Genomic DNA, 17,378 nt, shown 5'->3' with positions numbered 1-17,378 from the left:
CTGTACACAGTATTCTATGTGTGGTCTGATTAGTGATTTGTACAGCGGTAGAATTATTTCCTTGTTGTGGGCATCTATGCCCCTATTGATGCACCCCATGATTTTGTTTGCCTTGGCAGCAGCTGCCCGACACTGGTCACTACAGCTAAATTTACTGTTAAGACTCCCAAGTCCTTTTCCACATCAGTCGTCCCAAGCACAGGTGCCTTGGGGAGGGGGTTGCGATCAGGACCTCTGAGGCTCAATCACAAGGTCCTGATAAGCCTGCACGATGGCCAGAGTTCTCTCACCTGCTTCTGTACTGTCCAATAACACTGAGTAATGCTGTGCTATGGCAAAGAATTGAACAGTATTTGCAATTGAAAGATTGCATATAATAGGACACAGGAATTTTTAATTTTTGTACTTTCATTTTTATCTCTTTGCCTTCTTATAGTAATAACATTTCCAATTATCCACCTATAGACCCAAATGAGGGCTTGCTTTTTGCGCCAATTTTATTTTGCAATGCCATCATTTATTTTACCATTTATCCCCCATCAAATCTATGGATACAAAAATAAAAATAAAAAAAAAAGTATATATATCTAATGGGGCACAATTAAGAGAAAAAAAAGGCATTATGTCACTTTTTAGGGCTTTAGTTTCTATGCAATACCCAATTCATATAGGATTTATTTTATTTTACTACTTTAACCCCTTAAGGACCGAGCCCTTTTTCACCTTAAGGACCAGAGCATTTTTTGCAATTCTGACCACTGTCACTTTAAACATTAATAACTCTGGAATGCTTTTAGTTATTCTGATTCCGAGATAGTTTTTTCGTGACATATTCTACTTTAACGTAGTGGTAAAATTTTTTGGTAACTTGCATCCTTTCTTGGTGAAAAATCCCAAAATTTGATGAAAAATTTGAAAATTTTGCATTTTTCTAACTTTGAAGCTCTCTGCTTGTAAGGAAAATGGATATTCCAATTAATTTTTTTTTATTCACATATACAATATGTCTACTTTATATTTGCATCATAAAATTGATGAGTTTTTACTTTTGGAAGACACCAGAGGGCTTCAAAGTTCCGCAGCAATTTTCCAATTTTTCACAAAATTTTGAAACTCGCTTTTTTTCAGGGACCAGTTCAGGTTTGAAGTGGATTTGAAGGGTCTTCATATTAGAAATACCCCATAAATGACCCCATTATAAAAACTGCACCCCCGAAAGTATTCAAAATGGCATTCAGTAAGCGTTTTAACCCTTTACGGGTTTCACAGGAATAGCAGCAAAGTGAAGGAGAAAATTCACAATCTTCATTTTTTACACTCACATGTTCTTGTAGACCCAATTTTTGAATTTTTGCAAGGGGTAAAAAGGAGAAAATTTTTACTTGTATTTGAAACCCAATTTCTCTCGAGTAAGCACATACCTCATATGTCTATGTAAAGTGTTCGGCGGGCGCAGTAGAGGGCTCAGAAGGGAAGGAGCGTCAAATGGTTTTTGGGGGGCATGTCACCTTTAGGAAGCCCCACATGGCATACCATTTTGGAAACTAGACCCCTCGGGGAACGTAACAAGGGGTAATGTGAACCTTAATACCCCACAGGTGATTCACGACTTTTGCATATGTAAAAAGAAATTTTTTTTTTTACCTAAAATGCTTGGTTTCCCTAAAGTTTAACATTTTTAAAAAGGGTAATAGCAGAAAATACCCCCAAAATTTGAAGCCCAATTTCTCCCGATTCAGAAAACACCCCATATGGGGGTGAAAAGTGCTCTGCTGGCGCACTACAGGTCTCAGAAGAGAAGGAGTCACATTTGGCTTTTTTGAAGGAAATTTTGCTCTGGGGGCATGCCGCATTTAGGAAGCCCCTATGGTGCCAGGACAGCAAAAAAAAAAAAAAAAAACACATGGCATACCATTTTGGAAACTAGACCCCTCGGGGAACGTAACAAGGGGTAAAGTGAACCTTAATACCCTACAGGTGTTTCACGACTTTTGCATATGTAAAAAAAAAATAAAAAAATTTACCTAAAATGCTTGGTTTCCCAAAAAATTTACATTTATACAAAGGGTTAAAGCAGAAAATACCCCCCAAAATTTGAAGCCCAATTTCTCCCGATTCAGAAAACACCCCATATGGGGGTGAAAAGTGCTCTGTTGGCGCACTACAGGTCTCAGAAGAGAAGGAGTCACATTTGGCTTTTTGAAAGCAAATTTTGCTCTGGGGGCATGCCGCATTTAGGAAGCCCCTATGGTGCCAGGACCGCAAAAAAAAAAACACATGGCATACCATTTTGGAAACTAGAGCCCTCGGGGAATGTAACAAGGGGTTAAGTGAACCTTAATACCCCACAGGCGTTTCACAACTATTGCATATGTAAAAAAAATAAAAAAAAATTTTACCTAAAATGCTTCTTTTCCCAAAAAATTTACATTTTTAAAAAGGGTAAAAGCAGAAAATACCCCCCAAAATTTTAAGCCCAATTTCTCCCGAGTACGGCGATACCCCATATGTGGCCCTAAACTGTTGCCTTGAAATACGACAGGGCTCCAAAGTGAGAGCACCATGCGCATTTGAGGCCTAGATTAGGGATTGCATAGGGGTATTCTACGCCAGTGATTCCCAAACAGGGTGCCTCCAGCTGTTGCAAAACTCCCAGCATGCCTGGACAGTCAACGGCTGTCCGACAATACTGGGAGTTGTTGTTTTGCAACAGCTGGAGGCTCCGTTTTGGAAACCGTGGCGTACCAGACGTTTTTCATTTTTATTGGGGAGGGGAGGGGGGCTGTGTAGGGGTATGTGTATATGTAGTGTTTTTTTACTTTTTATTTTATTTTTTGTGTTAGTGTAGTGTTTTTAGGGTACAGTCGCACGGGCGGGGGGTTCACAGTAGTTTCTCGCTGGCAGTTTGAGCTGTTGCAGAAAATTTGCTGCAGCTCAAACTTGCAGCCCGATACTTACTGTAAACCTCCGCCCATGTGAGTGTACCCTGTACATTCACATTGGGGGGGACCTCCAGGTGTTGCAAAACTACAACTCCCAGCATGCGCTGACAGACTGTACATGCTGAGAGTTTTAGTTTTGCAACAGCTGTAGGCACACTGGTTATGTATCACGGAGTTTGTGACCTTACTCAGTGTTTCAAAACCAGTGTGCCTCCAGCTGTTGCTAAACTACAACTCCCAGCATGTACGGTGCATGGTGTAAGGTGACTGCTGGGAGTTGTAGTTTGCAACAGCTGGAGGCACACCGGTCGTGAAACACTGAGTTAGGTTAAAAAAAAAACTCTGATTTTCACAACCAGTGTGCCTTCAGCTGTTGCAAAACTACAACTCTGTCACCGACAGCCAACGGGCATGCTGGGAGTTGTAGTTATGCAACCAGGAGATGCACCACTACAACTCCCAGCATGCACTTTAGCTGTTTGTACAACAGCTGAAGGTACACTTTTCCATAGAAAAAATGTGCCTCCAGCTGTTGCAAAACCATAAGTCCCAGCATGCCCATAAGGGAATGCTGGGAGTTGTGGTAGTCTGCCTCCTGCTGTTGCATAACTACAGCTCCCAGCATGCCCTTTTTGCTGTAACTCACCTCCTGCTGCTGCTCCATCGCAGGACTGTCCCTCGCCGCCGCTCCTGGGGCCCCGATCCCAACATGGACGCCGGGGATCGGGGTCCCCAGCACCCGGGATCGTCTTCCCGCACCCGCCCTCCGGAAGAGGGGCGGAGCGGGTGCGGGAGTGACACCCGCAGCAGGCGCCCTGATTGGTCGGCCGGTAATCCGGCCGACGAATCAGGGCGATCGTGAGGCGGCACCTCACCCCTGCAGGCTCTGGCTGTTTGGGGCCGTCAGAGACGGCCCCGAACAGCCAGTAATTCCGGGTCACCGGGTCACTGGAGACCCGATTGACCCGGAATCGCCGCAGATCACTGGACTGAATTGTCCAGCGATCTGCGGCGATCGCCGACATGGCTGGGCATAATGACCCCCCTGGGCGATATGCCGGGATGCCTGCTGAACGATTTCTGCAGGCATCCGGCTCCGGTCCCCAACCGGCTAGCGGTGGGGACCGGAATTCCCACGGGCGTATGGATACGCCCTGCGTCCTTAAGGACTCGGAATGCAGGGCGTATCCATACGCCCTGCGTCCTTAAGAGGTTAAAAAATTATATATAACTTTGTACAAAAACATTGTATTTCTTAAAATTGTCCTTTTCTGATCCCTATAACTTATTTTCTGTATACTGGGCTGTATAAGGGCTCATTTTTTGCGCCATGATCTGTAGTTTTTCCCATAAATCATCTACTAGAGATGATTCAATAACATTACCCCATATACTAATTTGTCATAATTGTTTTTTTAAATCTACACAAAAACATAAAAATTCCTGTGCTAAAGACCCCCGCGTTCAATTGAAGATGTATTGCCAGCTGCCAGACTTACACCCGAAAAAGCTTCCAGTCATTGACAAAGCTGTCACACACAACAACATACATTCAAGCCCCTCTCAACATGTTTCACAAGACCGTAGCTTTGTCACGAGTCATGTTTCACCACGGTCTTGTGGTGAAACATGTTTGTGGGGGGGGGGGGTGAATGCATGTTGGAATTGTGTGTTGTACCCACTTATGGGCTGTCCGTGTACTGCAGATACATGACAGTCAGCAGTTTCTGATCGAAGTTAAATGGGCTCTCAAATTAAAACAAATTTTTGCTATTGCATTCCTTATGGTAAATAAAAAAATTCTAATATACTTTAAAAAAAATTAAATAAATGACGTTTTCTAAAAAAGCTGCCACTAGGTGTCTCCCTACTTGTCCAGAGCGCATTTACCCCATTTTTTTTTTACACAGACTTTGGACTCCTGCTGGCCTGGCAGAAGTCCAAACACAGGAAATGCAGTCTGAAGAGCTGAGGGGGTGTGTGCAGCCTTATCAAATCATAGCTCCTCGCACACTTAACTGCCATATGCTGTTGGTTGCACAGTAAGGGAGGAAGTTCTCCCCTGTATGGCTTCAGATGATGTCACGCCTGCTGGGGAACGCCCCTTCCCAGACTGTGAACCCTAAACCTGAGGCTGAGCAATATCAAGGTAGAAAACTAACAAAATAATAAAAATAAAGGCCGGGGGTGGTTTATCATGATGGGGGCAGTGAAATGAGAGGATCATAAAATGTATCAAGTTAATGAGAGGTAGTCTTTAAGTTATGGCCCACTAGCGGACAGGGTGCAATAAAGTTTGAATTGAACAGGATGTCAAACTGTTCCTGTCGTTAACAAAAAGTTATTATAGTGTAGATAATTCCATTATATGTATATTTGTGATATACATTGGTTAAAATGTTTTTATATTTTTGTCCCTACAGCTATTGTCTGTGTGGAGTCTAAATACAGGAGGTGTGGGTGAACAAGCAGGGCTCAGTGTTTTTTTTTTAAATCAAATGTATAATACAGATGTAAATATAATAGTATTAGCTACATTATATGAAAAGTTTATGTTAACGACAGGTACACTTTAATGAAGACTTTAAAAAATTTTTTAGTCAATGGGAAATATAGACATACATACTCCTGCCCTGTCTCTAACCTGTGGCTCTTCACCTATTGCAGAACTACAATTCTCTGGCTGGCTGGGCATGCTGGGAAATGCAGTTTTGCAACAGCTGGAAAGCAACAGGTTACTTCTGTCCCCTATCCTTTCATGTTCCCAGTACATCTTTCACAGCCCAAAGCCCTATCTCCCAATCTGCCCCTCTATCTCTCTCCTTCAATCACTGTTAGTTCTTCTTTACAAGCACAGGAGGGAACAGTCAGTCATCTCTGCCATTAAAGCACGTAGCGGGATGTCACATTACATATTCCAATGGCAGGTTGCACACATAAAAAGGTAGAGACTGTACCAGTATCGGGACATCCACAAGTGCCTACAATGGGAACATGAACATCAGAACTGGATTTTGCAAGAAGGTGTCTGGATTGGAGAAGCAGGTTCTGTTTCATATCACAAGGATGATTGAAGCAGTATAATATTTTGCTGGGAAAGTTCAGGTCTTGGCATGTGCCATCTAAACATTGTTGCAGACCAGGTACACCCCTTCATGGCCTGGGCATTCCTTAATAGCAGAGGCCTCTAAGCAGGATACCCTGGACACACTGCAAAAATTGTTCAGAAATGGCATCAGATACACAAGCATTTAGGGTATTTGCCTCTTAAAGGGGTACTCTGGCGCTTAGACATCGTATCCCCTGTCCAAAGGATAGGGGATAAGATGTCTGATCGCGGGGGTCCCGCCACTGGGGACCCCAGTGATCTTGCACGCAGCACCCCAGTTAAAATCAGTCCCCTGAGCATGTTCGCTCCGGGTCTGATTACCGGCAACCACGGGGCAGGCGGCGTGTAACGTCACGCCTTCGCCCCGTGTGACGTCACACTCCGCCCCTCAATGCAAGCCTAAGGGAGGGGGCGTGACAGTCCCAGCGGCAGGACCCCCGCAATCAGGCATCTTATCCCCTATCCTTTGGACAGGGGATAAGATGTCTAAGCGCCGGAGTACCCCTTTAAAGCCCCAGATCTCAATCAAATTGAGCATCTGTGGAAGTTCGATCCATAGAGAAACCACCAGAAGCTTTGCCGAGTCTACACATTGAGGAGTCAGAGCTGTTTTAGCAACATGATGGGAACTACATAATATCAGGCTTCAGTGTTCTAGCTGATCGCTGTTATCTCCTGCTTTATATTAATGGTTAATAGATTTTTGAACCACGGGCATGAGCTCTGACGGCAATCACTGCTGTGCCCACTAGGCAATGAGAACCCAGCTCTTATTTGTACTGAAGAAACTTTTGGATCCTTCATCTGATCAGGTTTTTTCCGCTGTCAGGCTGGGTTCACACCATGTTTTTTGCAATACAGTTCCTGTATCAGGTTTTTGATTAAAAAAAAATTTAAAATCAAAACCTGACTAAACTGTATCAAAGTGTGTGTACAAATTTTTATCTGTATACGGTTTGAAAAATGATGTCTGGTTACATCCGCTTTTTAAGAAAAAAAAAAAAAAGACATCCGTTTTTAACTTTTCAGTCCATTATGAATAAAGTTTCACTTGTTAGATTGAAATTCCAAGAAAAAAAAACTGTGCAAAGTCAAAAAATGTATGGTGAAATCCGTATGGAACCATACACACATTCGGTTCGGTACGTTTCCCATGTTAAAAAAATAAAAAAATAAAAAAGGGTATACATTTCAATACGGTTTTTCAACAGGACCAAAAACCATGGTAGACTACGGTTTTGAGTACAGGGGGAAAAAAAAACTAAACACCATACAGGATGCAAAACGGACACAACCTGATGCATCTTTTGGCATACGGTTTTCAGTGGAGAGTCAATGCATACAGTTTTCAATACGGTTCCGTACGGTTTTCCAATTGAAAACGTATACGGGAACTATATTGCAAAAACGTGGTGTGAACCCAGCCTCACTTGTATCCACATGACAAGAAGTTAACCCCTTGGTTCATATTCCTCAATAAAAGTAAAGTGACTTATAGGGGTAGTCCAGCGCTGAAAAATGTATCCCCTATCAGAAGAATACGGGATAAGTTACAGATCGCGGCGGGGGGGGGGGGGGGGGGGGGGGGGTGTTTGGGGTCCAACCGCTGGGGCCCCCCCACAATCTCCTGTATGGGGCCCCGGCTTGCTGGCCAGATAGCGGGTGTCGACCACCGCACGAAGCGGCGGCTGACAAGCCCTCTCAATACATCGCTATGGCAGTGCTGGAGATTGCCCAAGGCAGCGCTCCGGCTCAGAGTTGTATTGAGGGGGCGTGTCAGCCGACGCTTTGTGCTGTGGTCAACACACCCCCTTCCCGCGGTCGGACCCCGACGATCTGAAACTTATCCCCTATCGGGATAAGTTGTTCAGCACTGGATATCTCCTTTAGGCTTTAGCTTTGTATTGATATACAGACCATGTTTGCTTTGTTAACAGAAACCGTCAAAAGTGACTTCAAGAATGTGAACTTTTTCACCATGGAATAAAAGATGTAGACAAAAACCTACATTTTGTCCAGGATTTTACAATGAATGCCCTATACTTTACCTTCCCCCAATGATCACAATGCAGGTCTGCAATGTCCCTGTCCCAGTCATTGTTACCAAGTGGCTCATCCTATACAAATGGTTGTGACTGGTCCAGTGCTGAGCGAAACATTTTTGTTTACATCTAGATCAGTGGTCTCAAATAGTGACCCTCCAGATGTTCCAAAACTTCAACTCCCAGCATGCCCGGACAGCCAACGGCTGACCACTGATCTAGAGCCTGAAACCCGACACAGACCAGAAACTAAAAGATGCAGATGAAATGCTGTATATTGCAATATTCTGGTCAAAATCTGCTAAATAAGACAAAGGGATCTGTCCGGCTCAGCTTTCTGCCCTGAACGCAGGTGTGAACAAGGTCTATCACCTTTTCCATTCACTGACTGCAAACAGACCTTTAAATTTTACAGTACTGAAGCAAATCCATTGTTGTCTAACTTCGCATTGTACAATACAAACTAAGGTAGGTTGTGATCACCTCAGTAATGTGTCAGCACACTGCAGTGATGTCCTCCATACAGACATGATCACCTGTCTCCTATATGAGGACAGGTCCCAGCAGTGGCTGGAGGAAGAGATGAGAATACCGCAGAGTTCCCTCTCACAGGCTGGGCCACTGTCTAGTAACCTGACATCCATCTAACAACCTCTGATTTCTGACAGGTCTCATCATACAGGAGAGCAGCCGCCTGTAACCTAGAAGGGGACAATGAAATATTCACAGCTGATCAGCAGATAGTGAGGCCCCAGATCAGCAGATAGTGAGGCACTGTTGGCAGACAATGCCAGGGCTGTCAGACTGCAGGGGACAATGGATGTGCATCCGCATGTATGGTGCAGGCCGGAGCCCACCGCAGAGCCCCCCGATAGCCCCGGTGACACACACACACCACGCCCTGTGCATCGCCTGGAGCCCCAATAGCCTTGGCCCCCACCTTTTGACGCGGATGATCTGGTCCCTCATGGGCTTGATGTCCTGGAAGCTCTGCTGGTTGACCAGGCTGTAGACCAGGATGAAGCCCTGGCCGTTCTTTATGTACAGATCCCGCATAGAGGCGAACTGCTCGGTACCGGCCGTGTCCAAGATCTCCAGCACGGAGGGGGACGAGTCCACCTCGATCTCCTTACGGTAGAAGTCCTCAATGGTCGGGTCGTACTTCTCGATGAACGTTCCGGTCACGAACTGCACGGTCAGAGCCGACTTGCCGACCCCGCCGCTCCCCAGGACCACCACCTTATACTCGCGCATCGTCCCCCTCCACTCCCCGGCGGCATGCACCGCTCCTCACACCACGCCGCTTCTCCGCCTCCTCCTCCGTCGTCGCCGCCGCCCCTCTGCAGCGGCTTCCCGAGGCATGGGAGAGAGGCCGGGCTGCTTGGCCCGGTACCCGGAGACCTGCCCCCCCCCCCCCTCCTGCGCCCACAGAGCGCAGTTTATCCGCTAACCGCCCCCGGCGTATCGCGCCGGCCTCCCTCCTCCTCCTCCTCGCTGGGTTCCCAAGCCTCGCCCCCGGCGCGTCACATCACACCTGCCATGTCTATTGGCTCTCAGGTCTATGTCCATAGCAACTGTCTGTCCTCCAGACAAGAGGGTGGAGCCAAGTGACAGGACCAATCACCGCCTCCTCGGCACAGGAGGATGCGACGGGAACTAGCGGCAGCCGCATCCCTGGCCAATCGCTGCGTCGCTTCGCTGTCCAGTCACGGCGAGCCCCGCCCACTGACGTAACGAGGTTGCTCAGGCAAGAGGAAGATGTTGGTTGCGGAGGGGTCACGGTGTGTGCGGCAGAGATTGTGACGAGGCGCTGTCTAGGGAGAGTGTTGTATCTGTACTCGTCTTATGCCAGCCTGGGTGTGTGGGGGTGATACACATATGGCTCTGTTCACACCACACTTGCCAGAACTAGACATGTATTTTTTGTGCTGTTTAGAAATGCATAATCTGTTGTGTCCTACACGTAGAATGTATTTTATACTGTGTATGCCTGTGGTCTCCAAACTGTGAACCTCCAGATGTTGCAAAAATACAAAAAAAATGGAGGATTGTAGTATACCATCTGATTAAATAGTATCCACCATGGACCTCATCTGGACTGACCCAACACTATAGATATGCTTCTCTTGGGCTGGCACTAAGCTTATAGATTATGGGCATGTAAGTTCCAGTTACCCATCCCTGATTAACCCCTTAAGGACCCAGCCCATTTTCACCTTAACCTCTTAAGGATTCAGGGCGTACCTGTACGCCCTGAGCCCAGTCCCGGTGTTTAAAACGGGGTCACGCCATGACCCCGCATCACATCGGGTCGGTCCCGGCTGCTAGTCATAGCCGGGACCCTGGGCTAATAGCGCACGGCACCAATCGTAAACGCTTCTCGGCAGCTCAGGCAGGCTGATCGGGACATTGCGATAAAATCGCGATGTCCCGATCAGCTAGGACACGATTGGAGACCCCCCTTATATTGCTCCGTCGCGTCCAATCTGGGTTTCATTGCTCCAAGCCTGAGCTACAGGCTTGAGCAATCGAGCTCCTATCTCGCTGATCCCTGCAAAGCTATGGCTTTGCAGGGATCAGGGTAAGAGATCAGTGTGTGCAGTGTTATAGGTCCCTATGGGAGCTATAACACTGCAAAAAAAAAGTGAGAAAAAAAGTTAACAAAGGTCATTTAACCCCTTCCCTAAAAAAAGTTTGAATCACCCCCCTTTTCCCATAAAAAAGCCTGTGTAAATAAAAAAAAACATATGTGGTATATGTGACATTTACGCGTGCGTAAATGTCCGAACTATAAAAATATATAATTAATTAAACCATACGGTCAATGGCGTACGTGCAAAAAAATTCCAAAGTCCAACATAGTGTATTTTTGGTCACTTTTTCTATAATAAAAAAATGAATAAAAAGCGATCAAAAAGTCAGATCAATGCAAAAATGGTACCGATAAAAACTTCAGAACGTGGCGCAAAAAATGAGCCCTCATAACGGCCCGTACGCGAAAAAATAAAATAGTTATAGAGGTCAGAAGATGACAATTTTAAATGTATACATTTTCCTGCATGTAGTTGTGATTTTTTCCAGAAGTCCGACAATATCCAACCTATATAAGTAGGGTATCATTTTAACCGTATGGACCTACAGAATAAAGAGGTGTCACTTTTACCAAAAAATGCACTGTGTAGAAACGGAAGCCCTCCAAAAGTTACAAAATTACATATTTTCTTCAATTTTGTCGCACAATTAATTTTTTTCCGTTTCATCGTGGATTTTTTGGTAAAATGACTAATATCACTGCAAAGTAGAATTGGTGGTGCAAAAAATAAGCCATCATATGGAATTTTATGTGCAAAATTGAAAGCGTTATGATTTTTAGAAGTAATGCAAAGACAGGCTTCAACAGACACATGCACAGGCATAACAAGAGACACATGGATGGTGAATTTATCCAGGAGGTGAGCGGACACATCAGAGGGGAGGGGAGGGAAAGGGGGCAGGGAATGGGGAAGAAAAACTCAGACTATCCCCTCACCACCGGGCAAATTCTACCGTACAAATATACATACAGAAAAATATATAACAAAAGTATATGTATAAAACAACTATAATAGACCAAATACAAAAGGAACAACAATGTAAAAATATACAAAATATGGTGAATGAGAGAATAGGGAGCGATCGGTAATTTCAACGAGCATTCTCTATGGTCTCATTCAAACCATGCGCTATTAAAGTAGATAAAGTAAAAATCCAATATGATTCGATAGATTAAATACTGAAAACGATTGGGTTTAGAAAGAGGGACAGATTCTAAAATAATTAGACTTAGAGACGATGTGGCGCTTTTATGAACAAGGGTAAAATGACGTGAAACACTGTGAAGTGTGAATTGGTTCTTAATATTAGATCTGTGTTTGGACATGCGACAACGTACCGTTTGAATCGTACGTCCAATATATTGTAAATTGCAACTGCAAGATAACTAATATATTGCAAATTGCATATTACAATTCAAACATTGCTGAATTTTAAAATATTTTTTTGGATAAGAAGAAGAAAATTTATCAACAAATGGATCCATCATATTACAACATAAACAACAAATTTTTTACATGGCGAGCAACCCCAAGTAGATGGTAGAAAAGAAGTGTTATTAGATGAAATATTTTTTAATCTATTAGGGGCCAATACATTTTGGAGGTTTTTTGATCTACTGTAAGTAATGCCCGGTTTAGAGAGGACTATATCCTTGAGGATCGGATCATTCAGAATAATGTACCAATTACGTTTCAAAATGGCACCAATCGAAGCAGGCACCCCTGTTGAAGCCTGTCTTTGCATTACCTCTTGATCTGCCGGCTGGCTGCGGACACTACATGTGCTCACCATTGTTGTGTATGAGGGTACACAACAATACCAGGTGAGCGTCCTTCTTATTGCACATTTTGCCATACAGGTCACTCTTATATTTCACCATGGAGTGCTATGTTTTTTTGTCTTTTCTAATGATTTTTAGAAGGTGATGAGGAAAAAACGAAAATGCAAAAACGGAAAAAACACTGAGTCCTTAAGGGGTTAAGGACCCGGCCATTTTTTGCACATCTGACCACTGTCACTTTAAGTATTAATAACTCTGGGATGCTTTTACCTTTCATTCTGATTCCGAAATAGTTTTTTTCGTGACATATTCTACTTTATGTTAGTTGTTAGTGGTAAAATTTTATCGATATTTGCATTATTTCTTGCATCAAATTTAGCATTTTTTTTTTTACTTTCAAGCTCTCTGCTTATAAGGAAAATGGATATTCCAAATAAATTATATATTGATTCACATATACAATATGTCTATATTTAGACATGTTTGCATTGTAAAGTTGAAATGTTTTTACTTTTGGAAGACATCAGAGGGCTTCAAAGTTCCTCAGCAATTTTTAATTTTTTTCACAGAATTTTCAAAATTGAAATTTTTCAGGGACCATTTCAGTTTTGAAGTGAATTTGAAGGGCCTTCTTATTAGAAATACCCGATAAATGACCACATTATAAAAACGGCACCCCTCAAAGTATTAAAGATGACATTCAGTAAGTGTGTTAACCCTTTAGCAGCAAATTGAAGGAGAAAATTCAAAATCTTCATTTTTTACACTCGCATGTTCTTGTAGACCCAGTTTTTGAATTTTTACAAGGGGTAAAAGGAGAGAAATCTTCCTTAAATTTGTAACCTAATTTCTCTCAAGTAAGGAAATACCTCATATGCTGATTGTAAAGTGCTCTGTGGGTGCACTAGAAGGCTCAGAAGGGAAGGAGCGACAATGGGATTTTGGAGAGTGAGTTTTTCTGAAATGGTTTTTGGGGGGCATGTCACATTTAGGAAGCCCCTATGGTGCCAGGACAGCAAAAAAACAAACAAAAAAAAAACCCCCACATGGCATACTATTTTGGAAACTACACCCCTCAAGGAACCTAACAAGGGGTAGAGTGAGCCTTAACACCCCACAGGTGTTTGAAAACTTTTTGTTAAAGTTGGATGTGTAAATTATTTTTTTTTCACAAAAATGTTGGTTTCCCCCAAATTTTACATTTTTACAAGGGGTAATAGGAGAAAATGCCCCCCAAAATTTGTAACCCCATCTCTTCTGAGTATGGAAGTGCCCCATATGTGGACGTCAAGTGCACTGCTGGCGCACTACAATGCTCAGACGAGGAGTCACATTTGCCTTTTGGAAAGCAAATTTTGGTGAAATGGTTTTTGGGGGGCATGTCTCATTTAGGAAGCCCCTATGGTGCCAGAACAGCAACCCCCCCCCCATGGCATACTATTTTGGAAACTACACCCCTCAAGGAACGTAACAAGGGGTACTACAATGCTTAGAAGAGAAGGAGTCACATTTAGCTTTTGGAAAACAAATTTTGCTGAAATGTTTTTTGGGGGCATGTCCCATTTAGGAAGCCCCTATGGTGCCAGGACAGCAAAAAAACAAAAACACATGGCATACCATTTTGGAGACTACACCCCTCAAGGAACATAACAAGGGGTACAGTGAGCCTTAACACCCCACAGGTGTTTGACGACTTTTCGTTAAAGTTGAATGTGTAAATTATTTATTTTTTCACTAAAATGCTGGTTCCCCCAAAATTTTACATTTTGAAATTGGGGGGCATGTTGCAGTTAGGAAGCCCCCATGGTGCCAGAGCAGCAAAAAAAAAAAAAAAACATGGCATACTATTTTGGAAACTACACCCCTCAAGGCACGTAACAAGGGGTACAGTGAGCCTTAATAGCCCACAGGTGTTTGATAAATGTTCATTAAAGTGGGATGTGAAAAGGAAAAATTAGATTTTTTTACACTAAAATGCTGTGGTTACCCCAAATTTTTCATTTTCACAAGTGGTAACAGGAGAAAATGTCACCATAAATTTGTAAATACATTTCTTTGGCGTAAGGACATATCTCATATCATATAAACAGTGCTGCAGGTGCACACCATTCTCTGAGGAGCAGGAGCGCAGTCAGGGGCCTTGAGCTTCTACATAGCTCCCAATGGAGCCAGAACAGGGGGACCGCCTCTCAAGGAGCGTTACATGGGGTAAATTACTAAAGTGGGGTACAGTGGGACGTAAAATCATAAAACGGGTTATGTTCCCAGAATGATTACCCAGAGCATAGCCAAACAAAAAATTATGCCCACCCCAAACCCTATGCTCTGAATCATCATTCTGGGAATGTAATGTGTGTGGCCGTCCCTAACCTGTTGCCTCAAATGTGCACCCCGCTCAGGTGGAGAGAGAGCGCTGCGCATTTGAGGCAACATAAAAAAGTCCCCGATGATAGTGACTCAGTGACCCATAACCCATTTTTGGAAAAAATACCCCCAGAGGTGTTATAATTTTTTTTTTTTTTTTTGATGAAACATTTTTTGGGGCAATTTAGTGGTGTTATGGGGTTAAAACTTGGAATGTACTCTGGACTCGGTACATTGGAGTTAAATTATGGGAAATTAAAATGAATAGGGAAAATTTAGTACTCCGTGGAAGTGTGATACTCCCTGAAGCAATCCTTAATGCAGAGGCCCGGATGATCGGGGCAAGTGTCACATTGAGTGGTGGTGTCCTTCCAAATCCCCCTTCTGTGACACACTCTGCATTTTTTCTGGGATCATCCCTTCTTTCCAGTGTGGCACCTATAACTTCAGTTCCTTGGGAACTCTGGCCTGCTCTTTCCCGGTCGCCAAAGATCAGGACCTTTAGGACTTCTTCTTGGAACTGAAGGTATGTCCCTGTGTTGCCAGCGTACTGGGACAGTACAAAAGAGTTGTACATGGCAACCTGTACTAAGTAGATCGCAACTTTTTTGTACCAAACCCGTGTTTTCCACATGGCCATGTATGGCTTGAGGACTTGATCAGAGAGATCAACTCCCCCCCATATACCCATTGTAGTTCAGAATACAATCGAGCTTGAGGACCGTTGTTGTGGTACCTCGCACAGGGACAGGTGAGCTGCCGTTACCATGAATTGTGGTCAGCATAAAGACATCCCTCTTATCCTTATACCTGACAAGCAACAGGTTTTCATGAGTAAGGGCACAGGACTCACCCTTGGGCATAGGTGTCTGGAGAAAATTTAGAGGGAGGCCTCTCTGTTTCTTCCGAACGGTCCCACAAGCGGACGTGGATCTGGCGGCAAGGGATGTGAACAGAGGGATGCTGGTATAAAAGTTGTCCAATTAAAGGGGTACTCCGCCCCTGGCATCTTATCCCCTATCCAAAGGATAGGGGATAAGATGTTAGATCGCCGCGGTCCCGCTGCTGGGGACCCCGGGGATCGCCTCTGCAGCACTCCGCCATCATTACTGCACAGAGCGAGTTCGCTCTGTGCGTAATGACGGGCAATACAGGGGCCGGAGCAGCGTGACTTAATGGCTCCGCCCCTCATGACATCACGGCCGTTGCCTTAATGCAAGTCTATGGCAGGGGGCACGCCCCCTTCCCATAGACTTATATTGACGGGGGCGGGCCGTGACGTCACGAGGGGCGGAGCCGTGTATTGCCCGTCATTAAAACTGATAAGAGACACATCTACTGAGAGCTCCGAGAGGGTATGTAGGCCTCCAAAAATTTGGCCCCAAAGTGATCGATGACTGGCCTCACTTTGTAAAGCGGTCATAGGCGGGATCACTTCGGGGGGAACGTGCGGCATTATCAGTGTAATGCAGGCATTTTCGAATGGCCTTGAACCGCTTCTGTTTCATAGCCATACTGTAAAGGGGGTCTCAACACCCCTGATCACAATGTATCTACGGGTCATTGGGTCACATGTGACCCGTATGACCGGAGTCGCTGCAAATCGCCAGTGTGAATTCACCGAGGATCTGAGGTGATAGCCGACATGGGGGGGTCTCAGGACTCCCCTGGGCATTTGCACGGGGTGCCTGCTGATAGATATCAGCTGTCACCCCGGTGCGGTCCTCGCCCGGCGGGGACCGAAATTCCCACGGTCGTACAGGTACGCCCTGGGTCCTTAAGTGGTTAAAGCCACACAGGGGATGGGTGATGTGCACAGCTAAATACAGCTAAAGGGTGAAGCATGCTACTAGGTGCTTCATCTGGCTATCTAGCAATCGGTGGGGGTCTCAGCACTGAGTTCTCAAACAATTAAAATTTATTGACAGTAAGGTTAGGTTAACTCTATGGAAATTCTTTCAGTGCTAGGACCGTGTGGACATTGCTACCCCAAGCTCATTTTTTTTTTAGGTGGAATTTCTGCGGGGGAGTATTTGTTGCAGACATTCTGTAGTGTGCACTGTGCAGCAGAATCACATTGCCAGCAAAGGGGTTCTACTGCACAGGATTTCAGAGTAGAATTCCACTCAGTAATTCCATAGTGTGAACCTAGCCTAAACACTTAAGCATATTAAACCCAGAGCACCATCGCACTTCACATGGTAAACCAAATTAAGATAAAAAATGCCCACCCAACATATGAGTCACAGACAAAGGGGTAATACGGTGAAAAAAAAATGTTTTTAAATCAAATAGTGCAAGAATTTTAAACAGATTTGTAAATTACTTCTATTTAAAAATCTTAATCCTTCCAGTACTTATCAGCTGCTGTATACTACAGAGGAAGTTGTGTAGTAGTTTTTTTTTTGTTTTACCACAGTGCTCTCTGCTGCCACCTCTGTCTATGTCAGGAACTGTGCAGAGCAGGAGAGGTTTGCTATTACTGTTGAGCACGAATATTATTTTTTTCACATGCCAATTTTTATGCAAATTTTCATGAAAATTTT

At 44.3% G+C, this 17,378-nt stretch overlaps 1 protein-coding gene across 1 annotated transcript in view; it reads right to left on the bottom strand.

Annotated features, from left to right (window-relative positions):
• RAP2A (RAP2A, member of RAS oncogene family) overlaps positions 1-9,659 on the bottom strand; it is a 32,425-nt gene extending 22,766 nt beyond the window's left edge. The window contains exon 1 of the mRNA XM_056555626.1: positions 9,034-9,659. Coding sequence (XP_056411601.1) covers positions 9,034-9,347 — 314 coding nt within the window. The 5' untranslated portion in view covers positions 9,348-9,659. The remainder of the gene's footprint in view (positions 1-9,033) is intronic.
• Positions 9,660-17,378: the final 7,719 nt, after the last annotated feature.

The sequence above is a fragment of the Hyla sarda genome, chromosome 2 (assembly GCF_029499605.1).
Source record: "Hyla sarda isolate aHylSar1 chromosome 2, aHylSar1.hap1, whole genome shotgun sequence".
Taxonomy (NCBI): Eukaryota; Metazoa; Chordata; class Amphibia; order Anura; family Hylidae; genus Hyla; species Hyla sarda.
This window is presented reverse-complemented; position numbering and strand designations above follow the sequence as displayed.